This window comes from Schistosoma mansoni, chromosome 4, assembly GCF_000237925.1.
Source record: "Schistosoma mansoni strain Puerto Rico chromosome 4, complete genome".
Taxonomy (NCBI): domain Eukaryota; kingdom Metazoa; phylum Platyhelminthes; class Trematoda; order Strigeidida; family Schistosomatidae; genus Schistosoma; species Schistosoma mansoni.
Window position 1 is genome coordinate 12,033,167 of NC_031498.1, and position 27,845 is coordinate 12,061,011.

General features: G+C 31.6%; 1 protein-coding gene across 1 annotated transcript; it reads left to right on the forward strand.

Moving 5' to 3' along the window:
* Nucleotides 1–262: 262 nt before the first annotated feature.
* Smp_145320 (putative sulfate transporter) lies at nt 263–27,499 on the forward strand (the record flags this gene model as incomplete). The annotated part of the gene is made up of 13 exons (XM_018796840.1): nt 263–698; nt 2,131–2,241; nt 4,848–4,919; nt 6,526–6,647; nt 7,905–8,069; nt 11,152–11,307; nt 12,735–12,817; nt 14,845–14,992; nt 17,887–18,078; nt 19,048–19,147; nt 21,829–22,001; nt 23,719–23,989; nt 27,414–27,499. The coding sequence occupies 13 exons, from the start codon at nt 263–265 to the stop codon at nt 27,497–27,499; spliced, it is 2,115 nt and encodes a 704-aa protein (XP_018651941.1).
* Between the last annotated feature and the right edge of the window lie 346 nt (nt 27,500–27,845).

Consider the following 27,845-nt stretch of genomic DNA (forward strand, 5'->3'; position numbering starts at 1 on the left):
AGTGACTTACTAACCTAACATTTACCATCACAACATTGTAACATACAAATTATGAAAATTAGTATCTCAAAAAAGTTTTGACTTGTTTCTAGTTACATAAATTAAACAAGACATAACTAGTACTTTATACCGAACATCAAAGAAACAGTCTTACACTGATAAACCATAATTCAATAGCTCATATACATGAGCACAAAACCTCTGTTCACTTATCTCTTTTTTATATCAGTATTTATTCTATTTCTAGCTTGGTTTTTAAACTATGGAAACTCTTCGTAGTCAAAGTGACTCTAATAGTAACAACGAACATAACCCATTAATTTCAATAACTCGCCCTCTATTCAATAAAGAAACGTTTAATCAATATGCAGGATATAATTCGAACTTAAAATCGCTAACTACATGGCAACAATGTCTACGTCTATTCGTACCATTTTTTCAAAAATTCTCTCAAATATTAAAAGTCAATACAAATGAAAATGTTAATACAGACCATGAAAAAACGAATGAAGAATTCTCTGAACAAAGTAGAAAACAATCAATAATTGACAAGTGTCAATATTTTATGATTCGTTTCTTGAAATGGTTGATTACTTATTTGCCTTTTATCCAGATTCTGATGCATTATAGAGTAAAAAGTTGGCTTGTGAATGATACAATTGCTGGATTTACAGTTGGGATAATGCATGTACCTCAAGGTTAGAAATGTTTAAAATCTATTATATCATAGGAAATGTAATATGTATTACATACCGTTATTTAGCAGCTAAATTCTTTGTATTTCAAATATCTGAAGCTTAATGATAAAGTTTCGATAATAAAAAGGTAAGCGTTAGACAGTATAAAACCGTCTGTTTGGTTCTTCCACTTTTATGTTAATCAGGTGAGAGGTTCCTCAAAATATCTGCCCGTTGGAGTTTGTGATTATATATTCAAGTATCCACTTAACATAAATAGCTACCGTTTTCCATAACTTCAAAGCATACGTGAATCCGGTGGGTTAAACTGGTAGAAAATATCACTACAATATTTAAAACAGTATCCTCCTTGTCTACAATTTCGAATGAATAGCATAATGGTATTCGTTGATATTCAAAGATGTATCGGATTTAGTATGAGTGATTTTTTGACACTAAAGATTTCTTATTTATTCTACATGAAAGCCAAGCATGACTGAAAATACAGTCATAACTTGAAATGTATCTAAAGTAGCTTGTTCGTAAATCAAAATGAAGAATAGAAATAGATTCATTTCTAATCTGATCATTGAAAATTGAGTAGCTAGACAGAAAAGGAATTTTAAAATTGTATAATAAATTTCCATTGATCTCCGTATGTCTACAATTACATTTCGAGCAGTATAACCGCCTAAACAAAGACAAGGTTTTTGTTGTCAGATTGATTATAGGCAAACAACCTTATATGTGGCGCAACAAACATAAATCATTTTCTGTGAATGAAAATGTGTAACGTATTCTAGACAAAAAATGTCCAAGTGTTTTTAAATTTGGTTTGTTTAACGACTTCAGATGCTCACTTATATAGCATGAAATTACTAAAAACTATTATAGCAAAACATAGTCAGCGTTCTGTGTCATGAAGTTGATATATTTATACAGTCATTCGTGAGTAGGTGATAAGTACTGACGTAGTAGGTCAGAAGATTGGTAACACAAGAAACATCACACATGAAGATGATCATATCATTATTGAACTGCTAACCGACAACAAACGCAACTTAGTTTATGAGTGTATATTTAAATTCTTTATTTATTAATGACAGGTGGGATTAAATAAATATCACCGAGGACACTGGGTGATTATCACGCTATATCACGAACTAACTGGAGATATCAAAGTGTGACATACTTTCCAGGGGACCTGGAGGTATTTTGCTCAACCCCTATTGAAACCATGTATGCAGACTGTTGATTAGTGTCCAACTAAGATAAAAGAACTATCAAACTTCTCCTGATTTTTAATGACTTTTCATCTGAAGTCAGCCTATAGCAAAATCTCACTGATCAAAAATTATATAATTGTTATCTATCTCATATTGAATTTTACCAACTAGTTTGTGAATTAGGAATGGAATCTACCATAATGAACTTTTTTCTTTAACTGTTTTAGGCATGGCTTACGCTTTAGTTGCTACATTGCCACCAGTATACGGACTATACACTTCATTCTTCCCATCGCTAATCTACTTCTTTCTTGGAACATCCAGACATATATCAATAGGTAAGGTTTTCATATATATTGTTGAATAAATTTGATATATTCTAGTTATAAAGCGTAAACCATTAGTAGGGTGACACTTTTAATGAATATTATTTCACATAATCCAAGGATAATACATAATCAGGAACTAGAACTGATATTCGTGAAATTGGGATAAATTATTGTTTCAATATAATTAATTCAAATCTAAATAATCAATATTTTAGGGAACATAGTTTTGTTAGTATATATACTGACTAGATTAGTTTGTCCAGTACACATATTTTTTACAATATAAGTAGTATTACTGTAATTGGAAAAAATATTGATTTGAATAATAATTACCTTATAATATATATTGCATGAACAGAAATAATCTAAATGGTATGAATAAAATGTTAAGTATGTAAATATATAGTTTGTGTTCATATTGTTGATCATTGCATTTTAGACTAAAGCGGAGATATCATAATGAGCTTATAACTATGTTTACAATGAAGACAAAGTTATGGATGTTTTTTTGTGTAGATCTCTATCTTAATCCATTAATTTGTAATCTTTCTTAATTATATCTACTCATAATCAAGACTAAATCTATTTTTTAACTACCATTAAGTAGACGACTAGGTATTAGATAATAAAAGGGTATTGAGGTATTTTTAACTTATGAAACCGTGTGAACTATTTCTGAGAACAAAATAATGTATAAACCACTTTCAGTGTATGAAACATAGTTCTTCATTCTGCAAGGTACTTTGAATAATTTCCTGAAGGATCATGATATCATACAGATGAAACACATTTTGTTTCTTTCTTCACATGTTGTTAGTTAAGATTGACTAGAATCTTATTTAAGAATATAGTTTCAAAACCTTTACTCTGAGATGAATTTTATTGATTTGGAGAAACACAGCTTATTTTTAATAATCTAATTTTCAGTGTTACTCACTTATCTCACTACATTGCTTTAAGATCAATCAGTTATTTTATTTCTTTCTAGTCAATGATTTTCATCATTCACTATAAAGAATGATATTAATAGCTAAACTTATTTCATCTGAACAAATTTTAGGAATAAAATTAACTTTACAATCAGATGTTTTTCATTTTCACTAACGTCTTTCAGTTTATTTCCTTGTTTTATTAACTTCTAATACAATGTAACACCAATAGATGTTTGTTGATATCAGATAATTATAGAGTTATGTATTATATCTAATGAATAAGAGATAAGGTGATATTTTGTTTTGAACTATAGTTACGGAATATTTTGTTTTTGGTTATCAGATTTTCTACAATATACTTACTTTCTTACGCCTGTTACCCCTCATGGAGGAGCATACGTCGCACACCAGTATTCTCCATTCAACCCTGTCCTGGACAATCCTTTTCAGTTAACATTCATCCTTTTCATATCTACTTTAATCTCCTGGCGTAATGTGTTCTTGAGCCTTCCTCTTTTCCGCTTCCCTTCCGGATCCCAAGTTGGGGATTGCCTCGTGTTGCACATTGGTGATTTCCTTAATGTATGTCCTATCCACTTCCAACGTCTTTTCCTAATTTCCTCTTCAACTGGAAGATGGTTTATCCTCTCCCATAAAACGCTATTGCTGATAGTATCCGGTCAGTGAATGTTGAGTGTTTTGCGTAGATATCTGTTTATAAATACTTGTACCTTCTTGACGATGGATGTAGTCGTTCTACACGTTTCAGCTCTGTACAGTAGGACTGTGTTGACGTTCGTATTGAAGATTCTCACTTTGAATTCAGTTGAGTTGTTTTGAGTTCCATATGTTTTTAAATTGTAGGAATGAGGCCCTTGCTTTGTCAATCCTCGATTTTACGTCTGCATCCGATCCTCCTTGTTTATCAATGATGCTTCCCAGGTACATGAATGTTTCCACCTCATTCAGAGTTTCTTTATCACGTATGATTGTGTTAGTGTTCTCCGTGTTGTATTTGAGAATCGTGCTTTTTCTTTTGTGTATGTTGAGGCCTACTGATGCAAAGGCTGCTGCTACACTTGTTGTCTTGACCTACATTTTTTTGTGTGTATGGGACAGAAAGCCCGAGTCATCTGCAAAGTTCAAATAGTCTCGTTGAATGCAAGCTGTCCATTGTATACCGTGCTCCCTCTCAGATGTTCAGATCTTCATAATCCAGTCAACCACCAGAAGAAAGAGAAAGGGGCGAGAGTAAGCAGTATTGTCTGGCTCCGGTCCTCACTTGGAATGCATCTTTCAGCTGTCCTCCATGCACCACTTTGCACTATAGTCCGTCGTATGAGTACAATATACTTATCTGTGGATTATTAGTTAATGAAAATACATTGAATTACTTGTTCAAGCGCCTTATTATTATTCATATTGTGTTAAATTATTTATCCTATTCTGTTTAAATCGTTACATACAGTAAATTGTAATAACATCAATTGAATAAACTGCATTATGTACTTTCATATGTACTGAATTTCTAACTTCTTACATGGAGTAGAAAGTAGACCATTAGAAACAGATTTATCATGAGAGTTTAAGAGAATCCATTAAAAAATCTTTCAAAATACTTTCTATTCTCATTGTTAAAGAATAAATTCTTTTCTAAAACAATTGTCTGATGTTTTTTTTCAGGTACAATGGCAGTAGTTAGTTTACTAACAGGTGACTTTCTTGATAGAGTAATTCATCTTAAGGCTCAGAGTAGTAAGTTTAATAAATTTCATTAAAGTAAATTACTTGCTATACTGAAGCATGTTATTCAGTAAACACTATGTTATTATGAATAGTACATAAAGGAAGTAACTCATGGTGTCATTAAATAAGAATTAAGACAGTTCAGAGAAGACAATTTTATTTTCTCCGCTGATTTGTTTTAATTCTTCCTGGATAATATGTATATGTAGATGAAATCTCTTCCAATCCTATTATCGACAATGTAATTAACCACAATTTATATCTCCGTAATATCAATGAACAGTTAAAAATGCTCTCTAAGAGATTTCTAAATGCCATAGTAACAAACAAAAACCTGGAAGGTTATGAAAAAATTTCAACCGTTTGTTTGCAATAATTGACCTATGAAATAAAAAGAGACTAGAGTGTGTAACATATAATTCTGTTAAGATTTTACACTTTTGTGGTTCCTGATTACAATCCTAGAAGTTGATCATCCTTCCTTAAACTAACCTTTGAACGCATGATGTCAGGATACATTTATCAAACAACTTGTTTGAAATAAATTCATTATTAATAATAATGGTACCACAAGTTCAATTTTGATTTTTTTTAAAATGATCTCAAAATTAAAATTAACTTATCACTGACCAATACCGGTAAACTTTAGTTATGTAACGAAACTCACTGTTCCTTGAATAGCTTATATTAGAAAAGTCGTTCAGTTATCTTAAAAATAAACTGTTGAAAAATGACTAGTAACATACAAAATGCATTCTGTAAATTTTAAGGTTATCATTGAAGTTTCAGAATAAACTATTGAAAAGCCGTGATTATATTAAATTACCTATGATATTAAATATAGGCTAGAGACTACGGTTTTCTTACCACATATTTCCTTTTTTAAATACAAGGATTAGTCCCTATATTAGTCAAAGAGCACAATAACGAACTAACTTTTAACACATGCTTCTATTATATGTAATCTGATGAAAGTAATAACAACCTTTGTCAATAATAAGAAGTAATATATTTAAAACATAGATAAGTCGAAAAAGCGCCATATTTCGTCGTCATATGAAATAGTTTATCTACTAAAGTTTAACTTAGTATTTCATAACACTCTCAATTTTGGAGTTAACAGGCTATCATTGTTAGTATTTCTAGGTTGAAATGTTTTTTAGAGATTATCAAAATATCATTTTAATAAGCAAAGATGGATAGTGGCTAGCAGTGGAAACCAGGACGCTCATTTCGTCTTATTTGGGACTCGTCAACTGAATGTACCTGCATCTCGTAGTTAATGTTCACTCTGAGACTCGAACCCAGTACCGTTCGCTTCAAACGCCATCGCATTATCCACTTAGCTACTGAGTCCTGATAGCCACCCGCTTGTGTAATGGAGTGAAATTTAAATTTACTTGGTGTTATTTACTTGTATTTTTCCATTGTTATTTAGAAGTGTAATTTATTCATCATAGTAATTAATTTATTGTAAATTGATTAGATTCATAATTCAAATAATCTACTTCAATATAAATTCCAAATTGTATTCCTATGTAGAATTATACTTATAATGAATCCAAATATATTTCAATAATTTTATAATTTACTGATATCTGGTTTATATTTTTAGTAAAATCAGCAAATGAAGCACTATATGGTAATATGACCAATAATGACACTTCAATACATGATGCAGAACAGTTCAGAATTCCTTATGCATTAGCATTAGGATTTTCAGTAGGTATTGTACAAGTAAGATATAATGCTTTACTTACATAATATTAGTTTATATTCTTTTAAAAATAATGGCTAGCATACGTTAGGAAGGCTTTCATTTTATGTTATTCACTTAATCATTTAATCTGTGTAGTTGTTTTTAATCAAGTTACCTCAAAATAGTTTGCATTTTAAAAGGTCAATGTTTCTTCAGCTTATTTTAAAAATGGTTGAAAGATCTATATTTGGCATCAATCACAATAGTTTTTGTTATATTCCTTGGAGATTTATGAATGGTAACTTTCAGAACTAATAAGGAACAATATGATATATATATTCCCCATTGTATAGTCGTTAAGTAACTAAACTATTCATATTCGTGTCCCTCTTATTATAAGCTTTATTTTGATCTATAGGCTATTTTATACGATTTACCATTCTTGAGTTATCACTAGTCCATTAATTACTGTTCCCCCTATTGACAGCCACATTTGTCTAAATCTTGTACAAATGTTATTTTCTATTTTATGGTACGATGTGGTCAGTTTGTTTTGGTATATAAACCCAATATGTTTGAGAATAATGATTCATATTGCAGAGGCTGTTATAGGTGTTTTGGACTTAACTGGCTGTGCTAGGCAGAAAGCAGGACTGATAAGTACTCAAGACTGCTCATACGGCTCTTGTGTATCATTGGATCAGATCAATAAATTTACTGCTCTCTGACTGGTGGTGCCATCACGTCATATAATAACAGTGCACACACGCACTCAATCGATATAACAGTTTTAATGAGTTTTTATACAATCCGTTTACTAGACAATAGTTATTCATCCATAAAACGCATTTAATAATGATAAAAATCAATCTTGAGGTGTTTTTATGCTAGTAAAACATCCTTTGATCTTTTACTGAAATCAAACAAATACATCATTAGATCGATTAGTCTGGTTATTATTGCTAAGATATCAAATTAGATTTTAACGTCTAAACGTTTTTGGTTACTGGATGCAAACCATTGTCAGTGCTGGTTTAGCCTTTACTACTGGTAGAACCCCCTCATTCGCATTTCACTGTTTACAGTAGTATATACGACACAAATAACAGTACACAGTTTTAGACGATTGTAGTTGACAAGGCTTTCTACAGACTATCTCATTACAATCAAATAAAATCACAGTAATATATAATTTTATTTATCAACTTATAAGTCAGTTAAGTTACAGTAATAATATTTATCATACCTTTATCAAGTAGTTTATAAATCTTGGCCTTTTATTTTATTAATTTTAGTTTCTAATGGGATTATTCAGATTAGGCAGTTTAATCAGATATTTCTCTGTACCAATGACATCTGGTTTTACTGTTGGAGTAGCCGTTCATGTATTTACAACTCAAGTAAAGAATGTACTAGGTTTAAAATTACCTCGGTTTCCTGGTTTATTCACTATACCATACGTAAGTTTGACACAATTTGATTAATTAGAAACATTCAGTATTTTGCATATAGCTTTTAATTTTGATACGAATCTCGCGAGGCGAGGTCGTGGATGCGCACTGCTGAGTCCCACAATAGGACGAGATGGCCGTCCAGTGCTTCCAGGTTTTCCCTGGTGGTCTAGCTTCAGTTGACCCAGTTTTCATCCATGAAAATAGTAAATCATTACAAAAGCCTTTTCTGATAGTGTACTGTTTTAAAAATGAATTATTTTTTTAAAGCATGAACCCTTGAAATTTACTAACTCCGATTAAAGTTCAAAACCATTTTGACAGAACTACTAATAAAGTTTCTCAATTTTATACTATAATAACATTGTTATTCTTCGAAACGAAAGGAGTTATGACAAATAGGATCCATAAGACTGTTGTTCTTCTTCACCATAAATTTGGAATTCATATGTTAGCTGTTATCCTGGCCAAACTTTCATTTAATCTCATTCAAGTGATTAGTTTACTTTTTAATTGACATAATGATTTCATCTATATTTGTTTCCACTAAGGTAATGTAAGTTAATCTTACTGAATTGCAATTATTAGTGTATCACTCCGATGTAAAATACTATACATAGAATTCTGAACTGGGAAATCCTATAATTGGTTAAGGAAATATATCAGGAAAAATTAACTAACAGCCTTTAGGTTTAATGACAATAAGTAACAATTGTGAAGTGTAATGTTATCTAACGAATACAAGAACGCCTCAATCTTTAATCGTTATCTCGTTACTCTGAGGTGAATACAAATGACATAATTCGTGTTTAAGTCCGTGAATTTATCGAATACTGAGTTGCATGCTGTACGACTAGATGATTTATAAATAACATTTCGTGCTTTCTCGTCAGTCACATACAAGCAACATGTTATTCGTGTAAATACAGTTTTGAAGATAAGGTCAAAATTTCTTATTTAGCATGACATTCACTCACTAGAACCATGGTAGACAAAGGTCAACGTACAGTTGTTTTTGAACACACAAAGTTGGACTTTTCCGACCAATCAAGATAGCTTCGAGTAGTTTGAGTGTGTGTGGGTTTTGATGACATGTCACAACTCTAAAGGCAAGTGAGTCACTTCATTGATGGTATTACACTTTACAAACGATATGTCGACGATATTCTTGTCATATTACCACAGTCTACAGATATTAATCAAGTCAATGATTTATTTAATGCAATTCACCCGAATCTGAAAGTCACTTATGAGGGAGAAAACAATAATGAACTAGCTTTCCTCGACATCCTGCTCCATCGCCGTCCAGACGGATCGATCAGACACAGAGTACATCGCAAACCCACCTGGTCGGGACAATACCTCCACTTCACTAGTTTCTGCCCCATACAATATAAACGTTCTATTGTCAAAACTTTATTCACTCGGGCAAGTACAATCTGCACTGTAGATACATTGGACGACGAATTTAAGTTTATTACTGAGACACTTAAATTAAACGGATATCCTGAAACGTTTATTGGTCATCAGAACACAAATACGACGAAACTGATAGCAACGGATGTGCCCAAGAAACCAGTATACCTACAGTTACCTTTCAAAGGTGATCATTGCATGAAAACTACAACCAAACAGACTGCAGCTGCAATAAAAACGACCTTCAATGCAGCTAATCTGAGGCTTATCACAACAACTCAATCGATCTCAGTTAACCCTATCAAGCCTCCAAGACCGATTCAGTCCAAATCCCACTGTATTTACCAATTCACATGTAACTGCGGAGAAAGTTACTTAGGTAGGACAGATCGCCGATTGGAAGACAGGATAGGGGAACATATTCCAAGATGGTTAATCAAATCCATGATTCATCCACCTAGCCCGTCATCTCAAGATCGATCAAGAAACCCAGCCTCGTCCATTGCAAAACATCTAATGATGAGTGGTCATCAAATTGACCCAAAATCAGCCTTTAGAGTTGTGACATGTCATCAAAACCCACACACACTCAAACTACTCGAAGCTATCTTGATTGGTCGGAAAAGTCCAACTTTGTGTGTTCAAAAACAACTGTACGTTGACCTTTGTCTACCATGGTTCTAGTGAGTGAATGTCATGCTAAATAAGAAATTTTGACCTTATCTTCAAAACTGTATTTACACGAATAACATGTTGCTTGTATGTGACTGACGAGAAAGCACGAAATGGTACTATCTCACAAAATTTGTCTTCTCATTTCTCTGTTCAAATTTATCAAAGGGAACCATTGTTATAAATAACACACAGGAATAAGAAAACTAGCTTATGCTTTTAATACACTTTCATTCAAAGTACAAATGTTTCTTGCTTAAAATTTGACAGTATATAATATAGTATATAGTTCAGTAAAAATTTTAATGAATTTTTGTAGCATTGATAACGTGGGTATTTATGTTTGTCTCAATTGTATTGAGTTAAACCGAAATCTAACTGCGAAATGAAGACAAATATTCGCGGTTTACTAGTAATGGTAATTGATTGCAAGTTCTAGACCTAGGTTATTTAAATCGTAACTGTGCATTAATGCCTGACTAACACAACAGAAGTTTCTAAACTATCTTTTCATATCAATATTTCTGGATCTTCATGGAATTATAACAATAGTTTAATATCAGCCGTAATTTGTTTCATAACTACCATGAGATAAACATACTTTAGTATAATAAACAAAGATGGATAGTGGATAGCAGTGGAATCCAGGATGCGCGTTTCGTCCTTTTGGGACTCGTCAGTTGGATGTACCTGCATCTCAGAGTTGATGTTCACTCTGGGACTGGAATCCAGTAACGTTCGCTTCAGACACCATCGCGTTGTCCATCTTTGCTTATAATGCTTGTAAATTAAGGCCATATCGAGGCAATACACACAGTATACACATGTGCCAATAAAAGACTGGTCAATTGCAGTCCTAAACATCAATGAGAAAATTCAACCAAACAATACCAAGTGAATTTATACTTTAGTATAGTTTTATTCAGGAAACGTATATTTAATATTCTTTTTCGTACAAATGAGAATTAGCCTTATTTGTGGGTATTTTTTTTCCATTAAATAGACATACTATGAAATTTTTCGTACTGTTCAACATACCAACATACCTACAGTATTGATGGCTAGCGGATGTATAACAATTTTGGCTATTTACAAAGATTGGATTAGTCCATTTGTTAGGAAAATCTCATTTATACCTCTTCCTATAGATTTAATTATTGTGAGTTTAATTTCCATTGTTGTTTTTTTAATATTAATTTTTAAATACTTTTGACATATTTGATAAAAGAATTCAGTCTAAACAGAAAGCAATCACTTATAATCAAGAATTTGGAACTTTAAAGTTGATAGTATTACATATTAAACGAATAAATTAAGTAGAAAATATTGGACTGTTTATTAAATGAAGTCTAGTCCTTCAAGATCACACTGTTAAACTCACGACATTTTCATCGCTTGAGATAATAATAAGAAAAAGAATTCCTTAAGTTTTTATAAATCAGTGTTAAATTAGCTCTATAATTAATTATTCTAACAGAAGAAATTATCTTTCTAGTTATAATCATGATTCTAGCTACTTGTAAAACTTTCCAACCATTCTTTGAATCATAAATTTATAAAAATCTTTGTGGATTGAATCTGTTTATACCCGTGAAAGTAAACATGAAAGGCCAAAGTGGATGAACAATGGATTTAATAGTAAAGTGGTGTGTGCTACTAATGTCGACAGATATAAGTAGTATTCATCATCAATCGAAAGTGAAATGCTTGGCGGTAGAAGGTTAAAAAGATCGAAGAGATGAGAGTGTGAACAGAGAATTATTGGTGTGAAAGCGAAGAAACAATGAAGTCTGAGACAATTGATTGACATTTTGCAAATAAAAAAATCTACTGTATGGCTCTCAGATATTACTAAGAGATTCTGTAAATTCGGGTTCACATATATTTGGTTGTCTCTACTGATGTTCTCGTTCACTAAAGTAAATCATTACGTATATATATGAATTATTCATATGCCACATAACAAACTTTAGATTGTTATAAATAAGTAAAATTATCCTCGATCATCAATGAACTGAAAAAGTGCACGTTTCTCTATGAATCCAGCCTATTGTTGATCTTTAGACTTCCATGATGTATTCGTTATTTCTTCATAACCTTCAGGTATATATGTATACGGGGCACTGAAACGGTTGAAGTATAGTAAATGTGAGAAATCCACAAATATTCTGTGCAATAAAGCTTGATAAAAAATTGAATTGATGAAAAGTTAATCTATATTCTAGATGATTACATACTTTTAACTGTCTAGTTGAAATGAATGCTGCTTAAATATACTTCTAAAGTATAATTTTAAAAAACATAAGCCATCTGGTTTCTATATTCACTATTTAGAACTGAGTAAAAAATTAGGATATAAAACTGCACCTTATTACAAATCATTTAAAAGTAGGCCAAACAAGATATTATAGCAATCATAAACAAAAGCATGTTCAAAGTAATATGAAGTATACATTTCTTATAGTAAATTGGGGCTTCTTTTATCAGAAATATCAAGTAAGCAGATCATATTTAAATTGTTAATCAGTTCTGTTTGTTACATGCACTTATTATATCTAAAGTATTACTAATCAATCTATATCACAGGTTATAATATCAACTATTGTCTCATATTCAGTTGATCTACACGGTAAATATGATGTTAAAATTGTTGGTGAAATAGCGAAAGGGTAAGATATTTGGTAGTTTTCTTCACAAAATAGAGTATTAAAACCAAACAAAATGTTTAATAAAATAGATTACATTTGGTTAACAAACGATTACAGTTTTTTGAAAAGTCTATTCCATGTATTTGTTTATCGAGTCCTTTAGATAACTAAACCATATTTCCTTGCTTTCTCATGTTTTTAGTATTTTCTGAAAGATAATTCACGAATAGATTGTTTAGTATCTGGGGAAGATGCTCATTAGCATAAAATATTTGCAAGATACTATTTTTCAATTTCGTGATGTTTGTTCAAATAGGTTCAATTAATATTTGAAACATTCTTTTACAGTTATTTAATATTTGGTTTGATTTTACATCGACGGATAGTGTGTTAGGATGAAGCTTTCAATAAAGTCCTAAATAGTTTTCTCTTCTGTCAATCTTCAATTATAATAAACAAACTCAGCAAGTCTTTTCAGTGCACTTGGGAACCCATTTGATGTTGATGGTTGAAAGATCCCATGAACTGAACGATCTATTACTTTTGATAACTTCGCCATTGGGCTCTGCAATCAAATTTCTCAACCATAAAGACAGACTTATATTTACTAAAGACAGTGTAGATAAAGAAATAGACCCATTAAAGAACAATCTATAAAGCAAAGATTGTTCAGCTTAGTCAAAAAATATATGTCGAAACCGAAGAATAGGATAAAAACTTACACAGCAAGAAATCTCTTTATCTAAGACTAAATTATAAATTGGACATGATGGTTGACTTCAAAGGATTAAGTATAAGTTATAAATCATGAGCTCTTCCATATGCTAATATCAATTTAACTGCTGTTGTGAGGCCAGTTACAAGGGAGTACTCATAGTCATTTCCCCTTAAGTGTTCGTGAACATGTATCACAATGGTCAGGATTTGGGGTTACAGAATCGATCAGCAGTGTCATTCTTTTTTGCTTGGCATATAGCAAACATCTCATATGAATAAATGAAATCCTTTAATTTCATACAAATTCCAGAGCAATCTTCCTAAATGTACAAGGTTATGCCTATTCTGCATAGCGGAGGCCAGTGAAATCATCTCCAGGAAACCAAACTTACACGGCCAAAAGAGGTATACTCAAGCTCTCTGTGTACAATGGCTCACAATGAAGTTATTCCATGCATTATATATATATATATATATCCTAACTTGCAGATTCATTTTTCTTAATTCACATTATACTAACATGACCAGATTATCACTAATTAATGCTAATTAAAGTCATTTTATTAAAACTCAGCACACGACTTAGAGTTTTCATACCCTCGTTTTAAAATGACCCCCCAAATTTCAAATGACATATCTAGGACGAAAAGTTGGCTTAGCGGACACTGCGAAATGTCCGTAATTTAGGGTCAGTTCGTAATTTAAACTACGAACGTTAAGGATGTATTTAATCCGTAATCTGTGTAAAAGTTCACCATATAACACTTTCTTATTTACTTATTTACGTATGTTTTATTTTGGCTAGAAAAATTATAGCCCTCTTATGAGGTCATTAAAAATAGTTGTTGGCTTAAATAACCTACGTTCTTCAATAATCTGTAGAGATGTTGAATAATTTTTTCTGGTTAACGTTTTTTAGAGAGTTAGTTTTCTACGGGATGGCGTCGCTAATCCCATGTCCAACCCTCCTCCTTTATCCGGGCTTGGGACCGGCAGTAGCCCCCGGAGGAGCTACAAGCGGGGTTGATATTTAGGACAGTAACATGAAAATTAGTGGTAGGTAATATTTTATTATCATTACCGATAATAATATGACAACAGAGTATTGTCGTTCGATAAATGGAAGAAGCTAAGTGTTTGAATTAACGTCATAAAAATTTATGAACTTGTAAATTTATTCATATGTACGATTACAAACTTGATTTTCACTGGTCAGTAGATTAATTTATTCAAAGATTAGTTTCTTCTCAAGATTAACCAGTCTACATAAAATCCAAAACCAGATTAATTCCCTTTGTCAAATACAATTTCTCAATATGATTTTATTTCAGTATTCAGTATCCAGAAGTACCGAATATCTCGTTAATGGGTCCACATATTGGTGACACTATTATTTCAGCAGTTATTGGTATTTCAATTAGTGTATCCCTTGCACGAATATTTGCAACACGTTTTAACTATAAAATCAATACTAATCAAGTAACCCGAAAAATTTTAACAGTGTTACTTCATTTCAACTCATTACAATTGTCTAATTAACTAATTCTTTACGGTTCATTCAAGTCTTCACTTGTGCAAAATGCTTCCGAACCTCTTGATGGTAACTTCATTAGCTTTATAAACAAATAAAAATGTCAAGTAAAAAAGATTGTATTTAACTAGTATGGTATGATGAATTTCAATATGACTGCTGGTTATAGTAGACTTGAAATTAGAAGTTTGGTATAGTTTCATTTGTTTAGCTAGAAAATTGAACTTTTCAAGTTCAGATAACCACAGAATGGATAAAATGCAATGCAAAGTTTCGTCAAATAAAAAGTAAGGATTGGTCCAAATTAACACATTTTACATTAGTAAGGGGATTGAAAATTAATACATCTGAAATAATTCTATTATCAGTGAAAGATAGGAATCTAAACACAGAACACAATCGGAAAAAGGGGTAAAATTGAGAAGACGTGTAAAGTAATATTAAGACTCAGAATCCTGAAAAGTATCAGGAACAAATGGATCTATGAAACTGAACCCGATTTTGAACAAAATGGCACTTATCTTAGACATGATAGTTCAGCAGCAACTGATTTTTATAAGCTTTTTAATTGATTTCATCCTTAACTAAATACCTTTTATCAATTGTCAACTAATCATTCATAGTTATGTACATTTTTTGAAACAAAACATTTCAGTAGGTGAGTATTTACAAACACTTTTTTCCTTAAGTAAATAGGTTACATTGCGTATTTGTTTTAGTTATACAAACTCAGTTGCTCAAGTTCTTTTTTTTAAAAAAGTTCTACCATAATTATTTTCAGATTATTATAAACATAGATTTGTTGAAGCGTAAATATATTGTAGGTAGATGTACTTAACCAAATTATTGACAGTGGCTACAAAACAGCACATTACAAGAAAAGTTCGATGAAAAAGGAAGATAGAAAGTAAAATGATGAAGTGCTTGTTTAGGATATAATGATCTATCCAGAATACAATATATACTACAAATTAGTACAAACAGAACTACCATAATTAATATATACCAATCCAAATAATCAACTACGTTTTCTTAGATGAAACTGAGGATTAACCAAATTGGTGTGTAGTTTAATATTGAATGAAGAAATCAGATGAGATTATATATTTGAGATCATGCGTCAGTTGAAGATAGACCACCGTCGAAAACCTGGAAGCACTGGACGGTCGTTTCTTCCATTATGAAACTCCTCAGCTGTGCGCATCCACGATTCCGCCAAGCGAGATTCTAACCCAGTACTTCTAGGGCGTCCCACGATAGGATGAAATTGCAACCAGTGATTTCAGGTTTTCCATGGTGGTCTAGCTTCAATTGACTCATGATCTCAACTATATAAAAATTACTAAAATCTCCACAAAACCCCCTTCAAATGAGACTAATCGATTTTTGATATGATTTAAAATGTATAATAGTTTCATGTCATTCAATTTTCTTAAGAGCTAAAATCTATTTTACTTGAACACAAAATCTAAGAAATGTTTGCAGTAAGATATAAATCACATGAAGGTTAAGTAATCTCTTTGTATTCATATCAAAAGCAAGAGTTTTCACAAAAGGTTTTCACTAGTAATGCTAAATTTCTGAACAATGAGATATCATAAAAATTAGTTATTTGGTTCATTTGTATTGACTGTTTGAATCTTAGCTTAGATGTTTAGAATTGCACTTGAACAGTTTCTTCTCGGCATACGTGGATCCTGTATAAATGGCCTGGATATTGCCATTAAGGCAAAAGTTCTTTTGAGCGTTGATGGATGGTGTCTAGCAGTGGGATGAAGAACGTGCGTTTAATTCTATTTATGAATCACCAGCTAAGTGGGTAACGTGATGGTATTTGAATAGAAAGGTACTGGGTTCGAGTCTCAGAGTGAACATTAACTTTAGAATCTAGGTACATACTACTGAAGTGTCCCAAATACAATGAATCTCTCGTCCTGGATTCCACTACTAACATTTATACATTTCTGCCGATTGATTATTTGGTTTCCTTTATTATGAACGAATAATTAAAAAACTATTTGAAGTTGAAAAAAAGTATTTTGAAAGGACAGTGTTTAAACTCATAGCAGGATAATGATTAATCGTACTATTTTTATGCTAGCCATACTTGGACCACAAAAGATCTTACACAGGAAAATGGAGTTGAGCTGTGACGATGATTATCTAGTTCTAGAAATATAAGGCGATTCATCATAAATGTAATGATTTATCTGAGCATAAAATGGCAAAGTACTTCCGAATTCCACTCGGTTTTGTTGAGAAAAGTTACTTCAGTGACAGTGATTGATTTATCATTGAGTACCCTCTGACCTCCTCTTATGTTTACAAAGTTAAGTCACTCACTGTCAGGGAAAATTGTGGAAAAAGTAGTGACAGAACTGCATTTTACAGATGACCCTAAACTACTTTTCAGTTATTCAAAAAGTAGTTGATATAAATGAATTATGCTTTTGAGAAAATTCAAAAGATTAGAATGTAAAAGTAGTTTCTAAGTAGTTAATGAACGTATAAGGATTCGTAATAGGATCAGCTGTAGGTGATATATAAAGACTTGTCGAAACGACTACTTGAATGGAGTAGATCTGATTCGCTTGTACATAAAATACGGTTCCATCAAAACGGTTTTTCAAAAACAAATACACTAATCATTTTGTGACAAATTAGAGAAAGCCATGAGCCTCTTGCATTGGTAAGATAATTAATACTTCTGACAGGATAAAAGTGATCAACAGATATTTGTTTTGAATTTCAGAAAAAGAATCGTTTGAAATTATCCATGATTAAAATATTTCTTTACTTCAATGCCACTTAACAAAACAATATTCCGATATTTTCAATCTAGGAGCTTATTGCTTTCGGAGTGACAAATGCATTCAGTTCGTTTTTTCATGCATATCCAGCGGCTGCATCATTATCACGATCTGCTGTTTACGTATCTGCTGGTGGACGTACGCAGGTCGCAAGTCTTTTCTCATGCTTACTACTTATACTGGTCTTGTTCTTCATTGGACCACTGCTTTTTTCTGTGCCGATTGTAAGTTGGGTATAATTTAGTCAGAAAAATGTTTTCATTGATATCATAACAACAGAGTATATGATTATAGAGAAATATGAAAAATGTAGTGTATAATCTGAATTATGATAGATATTTCATTTTATTAGCTAGCTATATCAATAATGATCTTAAACTGAATGTCAAAGCACATGTAATACATAATGATATAGACCATAGGACTTGCAACCTATTCTAGTTTGTGTTAGTCTCTAAAACTTCTAAATGTTTCACACAGTGTGCTTTCGCTATCCAACCTGCTGAGCATACCTTGTAATCACGTGTAAATAACATATTTTGACATAATCACAGTTTATAACACCGAGCTTATCCAAACTTAATAAAAGAAACGATTATTAAACTATCATATTCATCTTTGATTAACATTAAATCTCACAGCTCTATAAAGCAGAGTTAACTAAATAAATTTTCGTTAAAATTCTAAATTCAAATAAATATCTTTTGCAATGCAATAATATGCTTTCAGAGTAATTCGATGAAAAACTGTCTAGTATGTTGAAACTCTGAGTGGTGGACCTGAGACTATTGGGTAAGGATATGGACAAATCAAAACAAATGGATGCAATTTGAAAGTCTCTGAAAATGATGATGGATCAAGGATGAAAAACACATGTTATTCACCAAAAATAAACTATAATAATCGTGGATGCGTACTGCTCAGGAGTCCCACGATAGGACGAAACGGCCGTCCAGTTGTTCCAGGTTTTTCATGGTGTTCTAGCTTCAACTGACTCATGATTTCAACTACATAAAATTACTAAAATCTCCACAAAACCCCTTTCCGATAATTAGAATTATTACCAATGCATACACAGATCTTAAGGATTTCTATATAATAGGAGAAGTAATATCTACTTCTTTTTTATCAAGTGATCTATTATAACTTTTCTTGACAGTTTTATTTCTTATTTCTTTTTATTTACCTTAAAGTTCTGTCTATCGGCGATCATTATTGTTGCTATTAAAGGAATGTTTATGGAAGCGAAAGATTTAGTAATGTTTTGGAGATTTTCTCCATGGGACAGTGTAAGTTTCAGTGATGTTTCTCATAATTAATTATTTAATATTTTTTTCATTATCAGTAATGACAAGACAATTTTTATCGATTTTATTAGTAATATGATTATGATCATCTTTGAGATGATTAGTATTAATCGAATTATGATCAACTACAAGGGTTTCATTACTTTAGTTCGTTTAAATTACAAAGGTATATAACATCGATTTCGTTTGACTTAGTGAATTTTTGATGATATAATGGAATAAAGTCATTTCAACTTCTTGAACTGTTATAATTGAACTGATCATGGTTGGTTCAGTAAATTTAAAACTTGTTTACCTCTAAATTTTAATGAAAGAAAAATGTTTGTTAATCATGGAATGATTAAATAAACAATGTAGTTACAATGATTTATTGCCCAACATGGGTAAAATGATTACGTTTTTATGGATTAATACTGTTATATGTGATGCTGGTGAATGTCAAGTGAATTTAATTTACACTCTTCCAAATTCCTATGATAAATAACTTATTACTTTGAATAAATTCAACATTGAATGTCAGGCCCAATCAGAGATATCGTGGTTGCTGACAGGCAATATGCAGCGAAAAGAATGTGTAATTTTTAAATGTCGATTAACTAGACTGCTAACTCCTAACTGGTGATCACTCAATATTTGTCGTTAAGATCGATCAAGAGTTAAGAAATGAAAACTTGTTGAAATACATTGTGCTGAAAATTCTATATTGTACCAAAAATATAACATTGAGTAAAGCTAATAATAATAAGTTATAACACATCTTTTCACATGAATCCTAATTATATATTACGTCTACTTAATAAAGAATGAAGGCATTTGTACATTTGTACTGGAGCATTACAGACGTCTTTTCAACTTAAAGACTACGGTTTTTGACTAGAATTCTCTACTTTGTGTAATCAATGAGTTTGAAACTGTTAGTGGAAATTAGAAGATATAAGATAAACTATATCTTTCATAACAAGTATAAATTTTCCATCAATGTTTACATCATATTATAAATAACTGGCGGTGTAATCTTTATAAATGTTTTCATTGATTTAGAAATTGCTATGTATATATATAAACACGTGATACTGTAACACCAGATGACCATGTTAGTTAAAAATGACCTACAAACTGAAAATTTCAAGTATTTGCAGAAGCTTAATAATACTCATCTAAATTATACATAGATCAGCTTTTGATTATTTGATATATAAATAGAAATATCCAAATTCATAATATAAAATAAAAAGATTATTAAGTTACTAAGTGTTTTGAATTTTAAGGCTCAGCACCGTTGGATATTACAAATAATGTGATATTCTACTGTATCCAATAATGTCACAAAGTTATTTATTTATTTAAATACATAAATACTGGTACAAGGAAGCACCAGATAAATATGCGCCGCACAAATCTCATTTGATTTGTGTGAGGCCTGTTATACTACCCAGGTGCCCAAACCGAAGCAGGTAATTTTCTTAAGGGGCCACACCCGGCGCCTTTGACCTAAAGGTCTGACCCACAAGGCAGTGGAGTATCGTGAGGAGATGCAGTCCCATGGTAGCCGGTGACCAACAGTTGGTTCATACGCCATTTTTCCCTCAGGATACTGGAGCCCATGTGCACCATTGATTCGGAATCAGGGTTTTCCAACTCCCCTAGGTGGAATTTCCGTGTCCACCAACCCGGTTAAAGCGCCGGACATTCGCTTTTCGTCCTCTCAATTTCGTAAACAACAGTGATATCACGAGGAGACAGTGAGGAGGTCTTTCCTGGCAAAGGCTATATACGTTTGGCCATATGAGAGCATTTCTAGAGGGAGAGCGGATTGCCCCCACTCTTGGCCGTACCAGGGCATTTGGGGCTGTCATAAAGTGAGGTTTGTAAAAACGACATTTTCTTATATCTTAACTGCGACAATCTCCTTTAAAACACTCCTAATTTCTTCTTATAATACATAGGTAATATTTTTACTTTGCTCAGAAAAACCCTAGGGATACTTAGAACGCAGGTTTTCTATTCACACCTTTTGTTGCCACGATTTCACTTTAAAATGACTATTTTGGTATTTCAAGAACATAAACAAATCGAATACAGCTAATTCTGATTCATAAGGAAAACAATCTATCATAATGGTCGAATAACCATAAATATTGTAAAATAATGCTTTAGTGATCTTCATCCTAGTGTTTGTCGAATAAATGTAAGAAATCTCCGATTCCGTTGGTTAATAATTTATGAAATGAAACTGACTCAGGTTGATGAACATTTACGTACATTAAGATGTGTTATTTTCATTTTATCTATAACAAACTTAGTAGCTAAGATTACACATTCACTGAATAAATCATATATTCTATAATAGAACAATTCTCGTAAATTATAGGTGGTTACCATTTATTTACTTTGATTAATAAAGTGTACTTATTTACATACTGAGAATAGAAACATGTATGCTTCTTTTTCCCAATTCATATGCTTTCGACTAACCAATTTCTTGTAAAATCAGAATTTCCTAATAATGTCATCTTGTTACAAAACACAAGAGTATACATTTTCCTGGATTAGTATCCATGAAAAAGTCGATTTGTTTGCTTATCATAAATACAAAACATTTTAAAAAGCTTTAAATTATGTTGACTTACGTCTTTATATGTGTACGTTTATTTTCATTTTAGGCAGTCTGGATGTTTACGTTTCTTTGCACAGTATTACTTAGTGTAAATTATGGACTTCTACTAGGTATTATAATGTCTGTTGGAGTTGTTATATTACGAATACAATGGCCTAAAATTCACAGTATTGAACAAATTCAAAATACAGAAATTTATCGAAACAGTAGAGATTATACAAATGTGAGTGTAACGAACATATTCAGTTTATATTACATATTGTTTTTATTCATTTGAATTTCAGTAATAATTGTCATTATTAGGTCAGATATCCGATAATTATGTGATGAATAGGTACTAAAATTCAAATAAATTCAAAATATATTGTTGGAACACCTTTGACCAGCGATGATATTCCGACAGCATGGTGAAAACCATCGATGATAAAGGAAAAATTTTGAAAAATGTATCTTCAGGTAACAACTCCTTTGTCTAGTAGTATCACATTCACTTCGTGATCTTAAACTTCATGATTTGATCCCAAGTGTGGAAGCAGCGTTGAGGAATCTTAGTGTTACGACTTAAAAAAAGGCCGTATCCAATTCGCTATGATTTTTTGTTCGGATTTTTATCACGTGAATTATCCACCCATTGGAATACGACTTGTCTAATCTTAACACTGTGGCAAATCAAAGACGTTCGACCAGTATGAGCAGTTTACCTTACTTATCGGTCCCTTGTCCGCCTAGCCCTTCCAGTTGAGTCCAGAACACCAATTACAGCTTCTGCTATGCGAATCATTTATTTCAAGCATACTTGGTTAATATACCAGACAGAAAGAACGCATCACACCATAAAATAGAAAATAATATTTGTACAAGATCAAGCCAAATGTGGCTGTGAACGTGAGAGACAATAATCAATGAACTAAATATAATTTGACGACAGTAAATTGTATAATAATAATTCATAGGTGAAAATGAAGCTTATGATAAAATGAATATAGATATACACAATATAATTACTCAACAGTTAAACAATGAGAATATATAGGATAATAGTCGATTAATAGGTCTCGGAAGTTACCCGTACTCATGTCTTCGCTAGGATATAACATTTAGACTAATCGAAGCTGTCACCTCTTGTTTTGTTGCTGATTTCAGTGTATTATAGGTCATTGTTCAAGATCTTATCGTTGATCCCGAAATTCAAAGTTGAAGGTGAATATTAAGATTGTATTCTAATCTATACAATATTTAAATTATTATCAAACAGAGTAGGAGATCTGACTAACCCAATCTAAACTCCATCATATTTTCATGTCACAATGAGAAGTATACATAATGCAATTATTTCTTTCTTTACTTTATGTAAGGATGGGTAATTTTTTTAAAACAACCAACACTGTGAATATTCAGTGAGTCTAAACCATGTACAAACAGTCGAAATCTCTGAATAAAAACATCATCAACAACAACATAGCGAACATAAAATACTAAACAAAGACTTTTGTTCTTACAAAATGTAACAATCTGATTCACCAGTCGAATTTAATGCTTTATGGGAAAGCTTTGTCCATGTCTACTTTTGAGCATCATCTGTTGGTATTACAACACAGCTCGTAAAATGAGAAACGAAAGGCTGGATCAGTGTATTAAGTTTCAATTGATAGAATACATTAATAGTAATCGCATTTATCTTTTGCAAAATTATTGAATACATTTAAGTTTACTCTGAGTTGAATTTCACTTTTCCATCAATAAGGTGTACACTTCTGAGTCATATCAAAGTAGAACGAAAACATTTTTAAAAAATCCTGGTTGATTATCAATGATTTTACTGGCACTTTGAAAAGGACATGGCAACTAACCTGATTTATTTATCATTTTTAATTTGTTACCCCCATTCAAATAATTTTCCTATATATTCATCTAGGATCTTTTTATTCTCTATATTTCAGTATACAGAACATGATAAAATTAAAATAATTCGTTATGAAGGAAATATATTCTATTTTTGTGCTGAATATTTTCGTGAAACAGTTTATTTACAAACAGGAATTAATCCATTCGATTTAAATTTAAAATTAAATCGTTGTTTAAATAGAATAAAACGAATTGAAAATATTCTACGTTTATCATCTCAATCTATGGATATTGAAATAGATAAATCAGATGATCATTCAAATGAAATAAAGAGTATGGAAGAAACACCTGATCCATTAGAAGCATGTAGGTAAATATGATATATATATATTTGTTTTTTTCTTTCTTAAGTCGTAAATTTCATTCTTTTCATGTTAAATTAGTTCTTTGTTGATTTATTTATTCTAATAATCTTATTTAATAAATATGAACCATACTCATAAGAATTTTTTTGAACTTGTGATGTGGGCTATTTATATCCACATTAGTAGTATATGGTGATGGTCAGACATAGAATGTATTTTGGCAGAAGATCGATAAGGAAAGAGCAGGAATGAAGCGCGTTCGGTACGAAAATGCATGAACAATGAAATCAGAGATGACAGACTGATATTTGCATAAAGAACAGTCAAGATTGAGACAATTGATTATTATTTTGTAAATTAACTGTTTACTGTATGGTTATCAGAATTTAGTGAGATAGTCTGTAATTTGTGCTCAAATACATTCGATTGTCCTCATGCGTGTTCTCGTTTACTACAAACCTGCTTATTAAATAACTAACTAGTGATATCCAGACAAATATCATGTTACATTTATCTTGTGTTGAATGCTCTAATAATAAAACTTTATTTTGTTAGTCTTAATGTCTCAAAAATTGTTTTTTTTATTCATCATAAAATAAATCAGTAACTAAGGTAAGAAAAAAGTTAATCTCACATGATTTACCTTGAAATTTTTATATCAACAAATATACAAAGAATAAAGTTTGTAAAATACACTACATTTGATGCAGCTAAAACGAGCACAACTGTATATCAGGTATAAGGACATTTCACAGTGTATCGTCTTTTGTATTCATTATGTATGGATATTAAACTCATTTTTGTAGCTTTACTAATTTGTTTTCAATAGACGGAATCAACGAATATAAGATTTAATAGTTGAATTCATGAGTCAACCGAAGTTCGACCACCATCGAAAACCTGGAAGCACTGGACGGCCGTTTTGTCCTATTGTAAGACTCCTCGGCAGTACGCATCCAAGATCACGCCCCACGAGATTCGAGACCAAGATATTCGGCCTCGCGCGCGAACGGTTGAACTCTGGATCACTGACTCGACGTCCAACGATGTCAATATCTAACTTCATCCAATCCACAAAATTGAACCACCATCCACCATTGTATTCAGGGAATTACTATCTCACAACAGACTCAATTGAATTACACTGGTCACTGTTTGTCACTAGAACACCAGGATATATCTCTTGGAGCCGGTCACTAGTAAGCACATGACGATTATTATCAAAAAGGGGATTCGTGGAGATTTTAGCAATTTTATAGTTGAAATCATAAGTAAATTAAAGCTAGACCACCATGGAAAACCTGGAAGCACTGGATGGTCATTTTGTCCTAGTGTGGTTCCGAATCCTGCGGACGTGATCATGGATGCGCACTGCTGAGGAGTCCCAAACTGCGATGTAACGGTCACAACATTCAAAATGATACTGCTTTCCGGTCGTACTATGAGCATCCACAATTGGACGCGTAATAAAACATGAGTCTTAAATTTTGAAAATAAATCAAAGCTATTTTAAACTTTTCAGATTTTATGAAATAATTTACATCAGATTAGCACATTATGTGAATATCTCAGCTGAATTTGATACTTTTCCATAGATTGTTAATAAATTATCAAAGTCATTTAGATTCCTATGTTTACACAGTTCCTTCAAGTCATTTTAAATTAAGTTAATTCCTAGACTTTATTTTTTCAAAGTGAATATCATGTAATCAAATATCAATAAGCTGATAGTCAGTTAGTGCCTAAACACAAAATATATTTTTTCTATAGTGAAATTTGAGTAAACTAAAACACTCTGATGGTTTTCAATTTCAATTCAGTTTTTTTTACATCTTATGTTCATCTAGTTTCATGAGAAGCAAAAAAAAACGTGTCTCAATGAAATAAATTGTAATCAGTATCGATATTTAACAGAGTAACTCCTATATTTGAAAAAAAATGTGTACACTATTGAATCACTAAAATATTTCATCTAATTCTTTCAAATTTTATGAAGGCAAACTACAGAAGCCTAAATTAGTTATTGACTAGATGATTATTTTTTTATCATTTACATCTTGTTACATGAATATCCGGTAAATATTTTCTTCATGAGGAAAATAAATTATCATGTACATTTATTTTTTTTCTGGTTAGCGTTCTTTTAGCGAGTTAGTTTTCTACGGGATGGAGTCGCTAACCTCATACCCAGCTCTCCTCCTTTATCCGGGCTTGGGACCGGCAGTGACCCCCGAAGTGGTTACAGGCGGAGTTATAATGTACATTTGGAAACGAAATCATAATCAATTCTGAGCCTTAATAAAATATTTTCAGAGTTAAGATCATTAGAGTTTGGTTTTTTTAATATTATGAACTGAAATGTAATTTTTGAAAATATGGTGAGATGATTGATTGTTATGCCAGGGTTACTATTTAACTAAGTGTTTATCATTTATTCTATAATGAGATACATGAAATCAATCAGTAATTTATAAAGAGATTACTTAATCACAGTTAATTACTCTCATAGGCAAACTATTTCGATTTTAATATATAATACTAGACATCTTCCAGCTTGAGTTTTTTCGCTGATCAGTACTACTTAATTCATTTCTAGTTAGCTAAGATTTTGAGAACACTTTTCATATGATTCTGAAGAAATATCAACGAATATATTGATGACACAACAATTTTAACAAATTCTAGTGGTCATTCAATCACACTGATGTTAAGAACCTGCAGGTAAATTTCATAAGATTGATTGAGCCAATTGTTTTTAAAAAAAGAGACTGCAGACTTTATCTAAACGTACTTACAAAAGCATTTTACACAGTGAACAGCTTGTCTAAATCTATGGATTATAATCTTTAAGAATGATTTCTCAAACTCTCGGATAGTGGCTTAATTTCGTGGTTTCGTTGAAGTTAGACATTAACACCGTTGGATACTGGCTCGGTGATTTAGAGTTTAGGCGTTTACACACAAGACTGTTAGTTCTTGGGTTCGAATCTCTTGGGGCGTGATCGTGGATGTGCACTGTTGGAAAGTGCCGTACTAGGACGAGACGGCGGTTCAGGGCTTCCAGGATTTCGATGGTGGTCTAGCTTGGATTGACTCATGAACTAAATTATTAAAATTACTATAATATTCACAGAACTCATTTCTAACAATAAATCATTACTTATTGTATTTTACTCAATAATTCTATGAAATTAAATGTAGTTCAACAATTATTCTACCTTCATTCTGAATACGTTAATCCAACACACGAAATAGCAGTTGTAATGCACACTTACTAATTTACATGCTCTTATTCACCTTTTCAAGTGAAAATATATCTTAGCTAAGAGTTTTATTTTTGGCTCCGTTTTTGAAGCCAATTCTCATTAGTTAGCAAACAATTTATTCTAAGAACATTTTTACAGATATTTAAACACCTAATATAGATATTTTACTACTGAATCGCAAACGTGAACAATATAGAATCAGAAAACATGGATCTATACATTCCTCAGCTTTTTCCTTAGATTGATTTATGCCGAATTCAATGTTTTAAAAATGACGGAATCACTGAAAGTTTAACAGTCATTAACACGGAAATCTTTACATCAAATTATTAAGTTTGTTTCAGAATATATAAAGAATCGTTTGATAGAACTGATTTCGAAACGTAAAATGACTAGATGAGCTATACAATAATTATTGTATTAAAAACCAAAATGACTTACATAGTTTTAAAGCACTGTATGATTAAACATTATCTATTGAGTATTGTCTGTTTAAAATAGTAATTAACAAATGAGAGAAACTCGATCTAATCATGCTTCTACTGAAGCAGTTGATACTGAACTATAAAAACAAAAGAAATATGAGTTCAA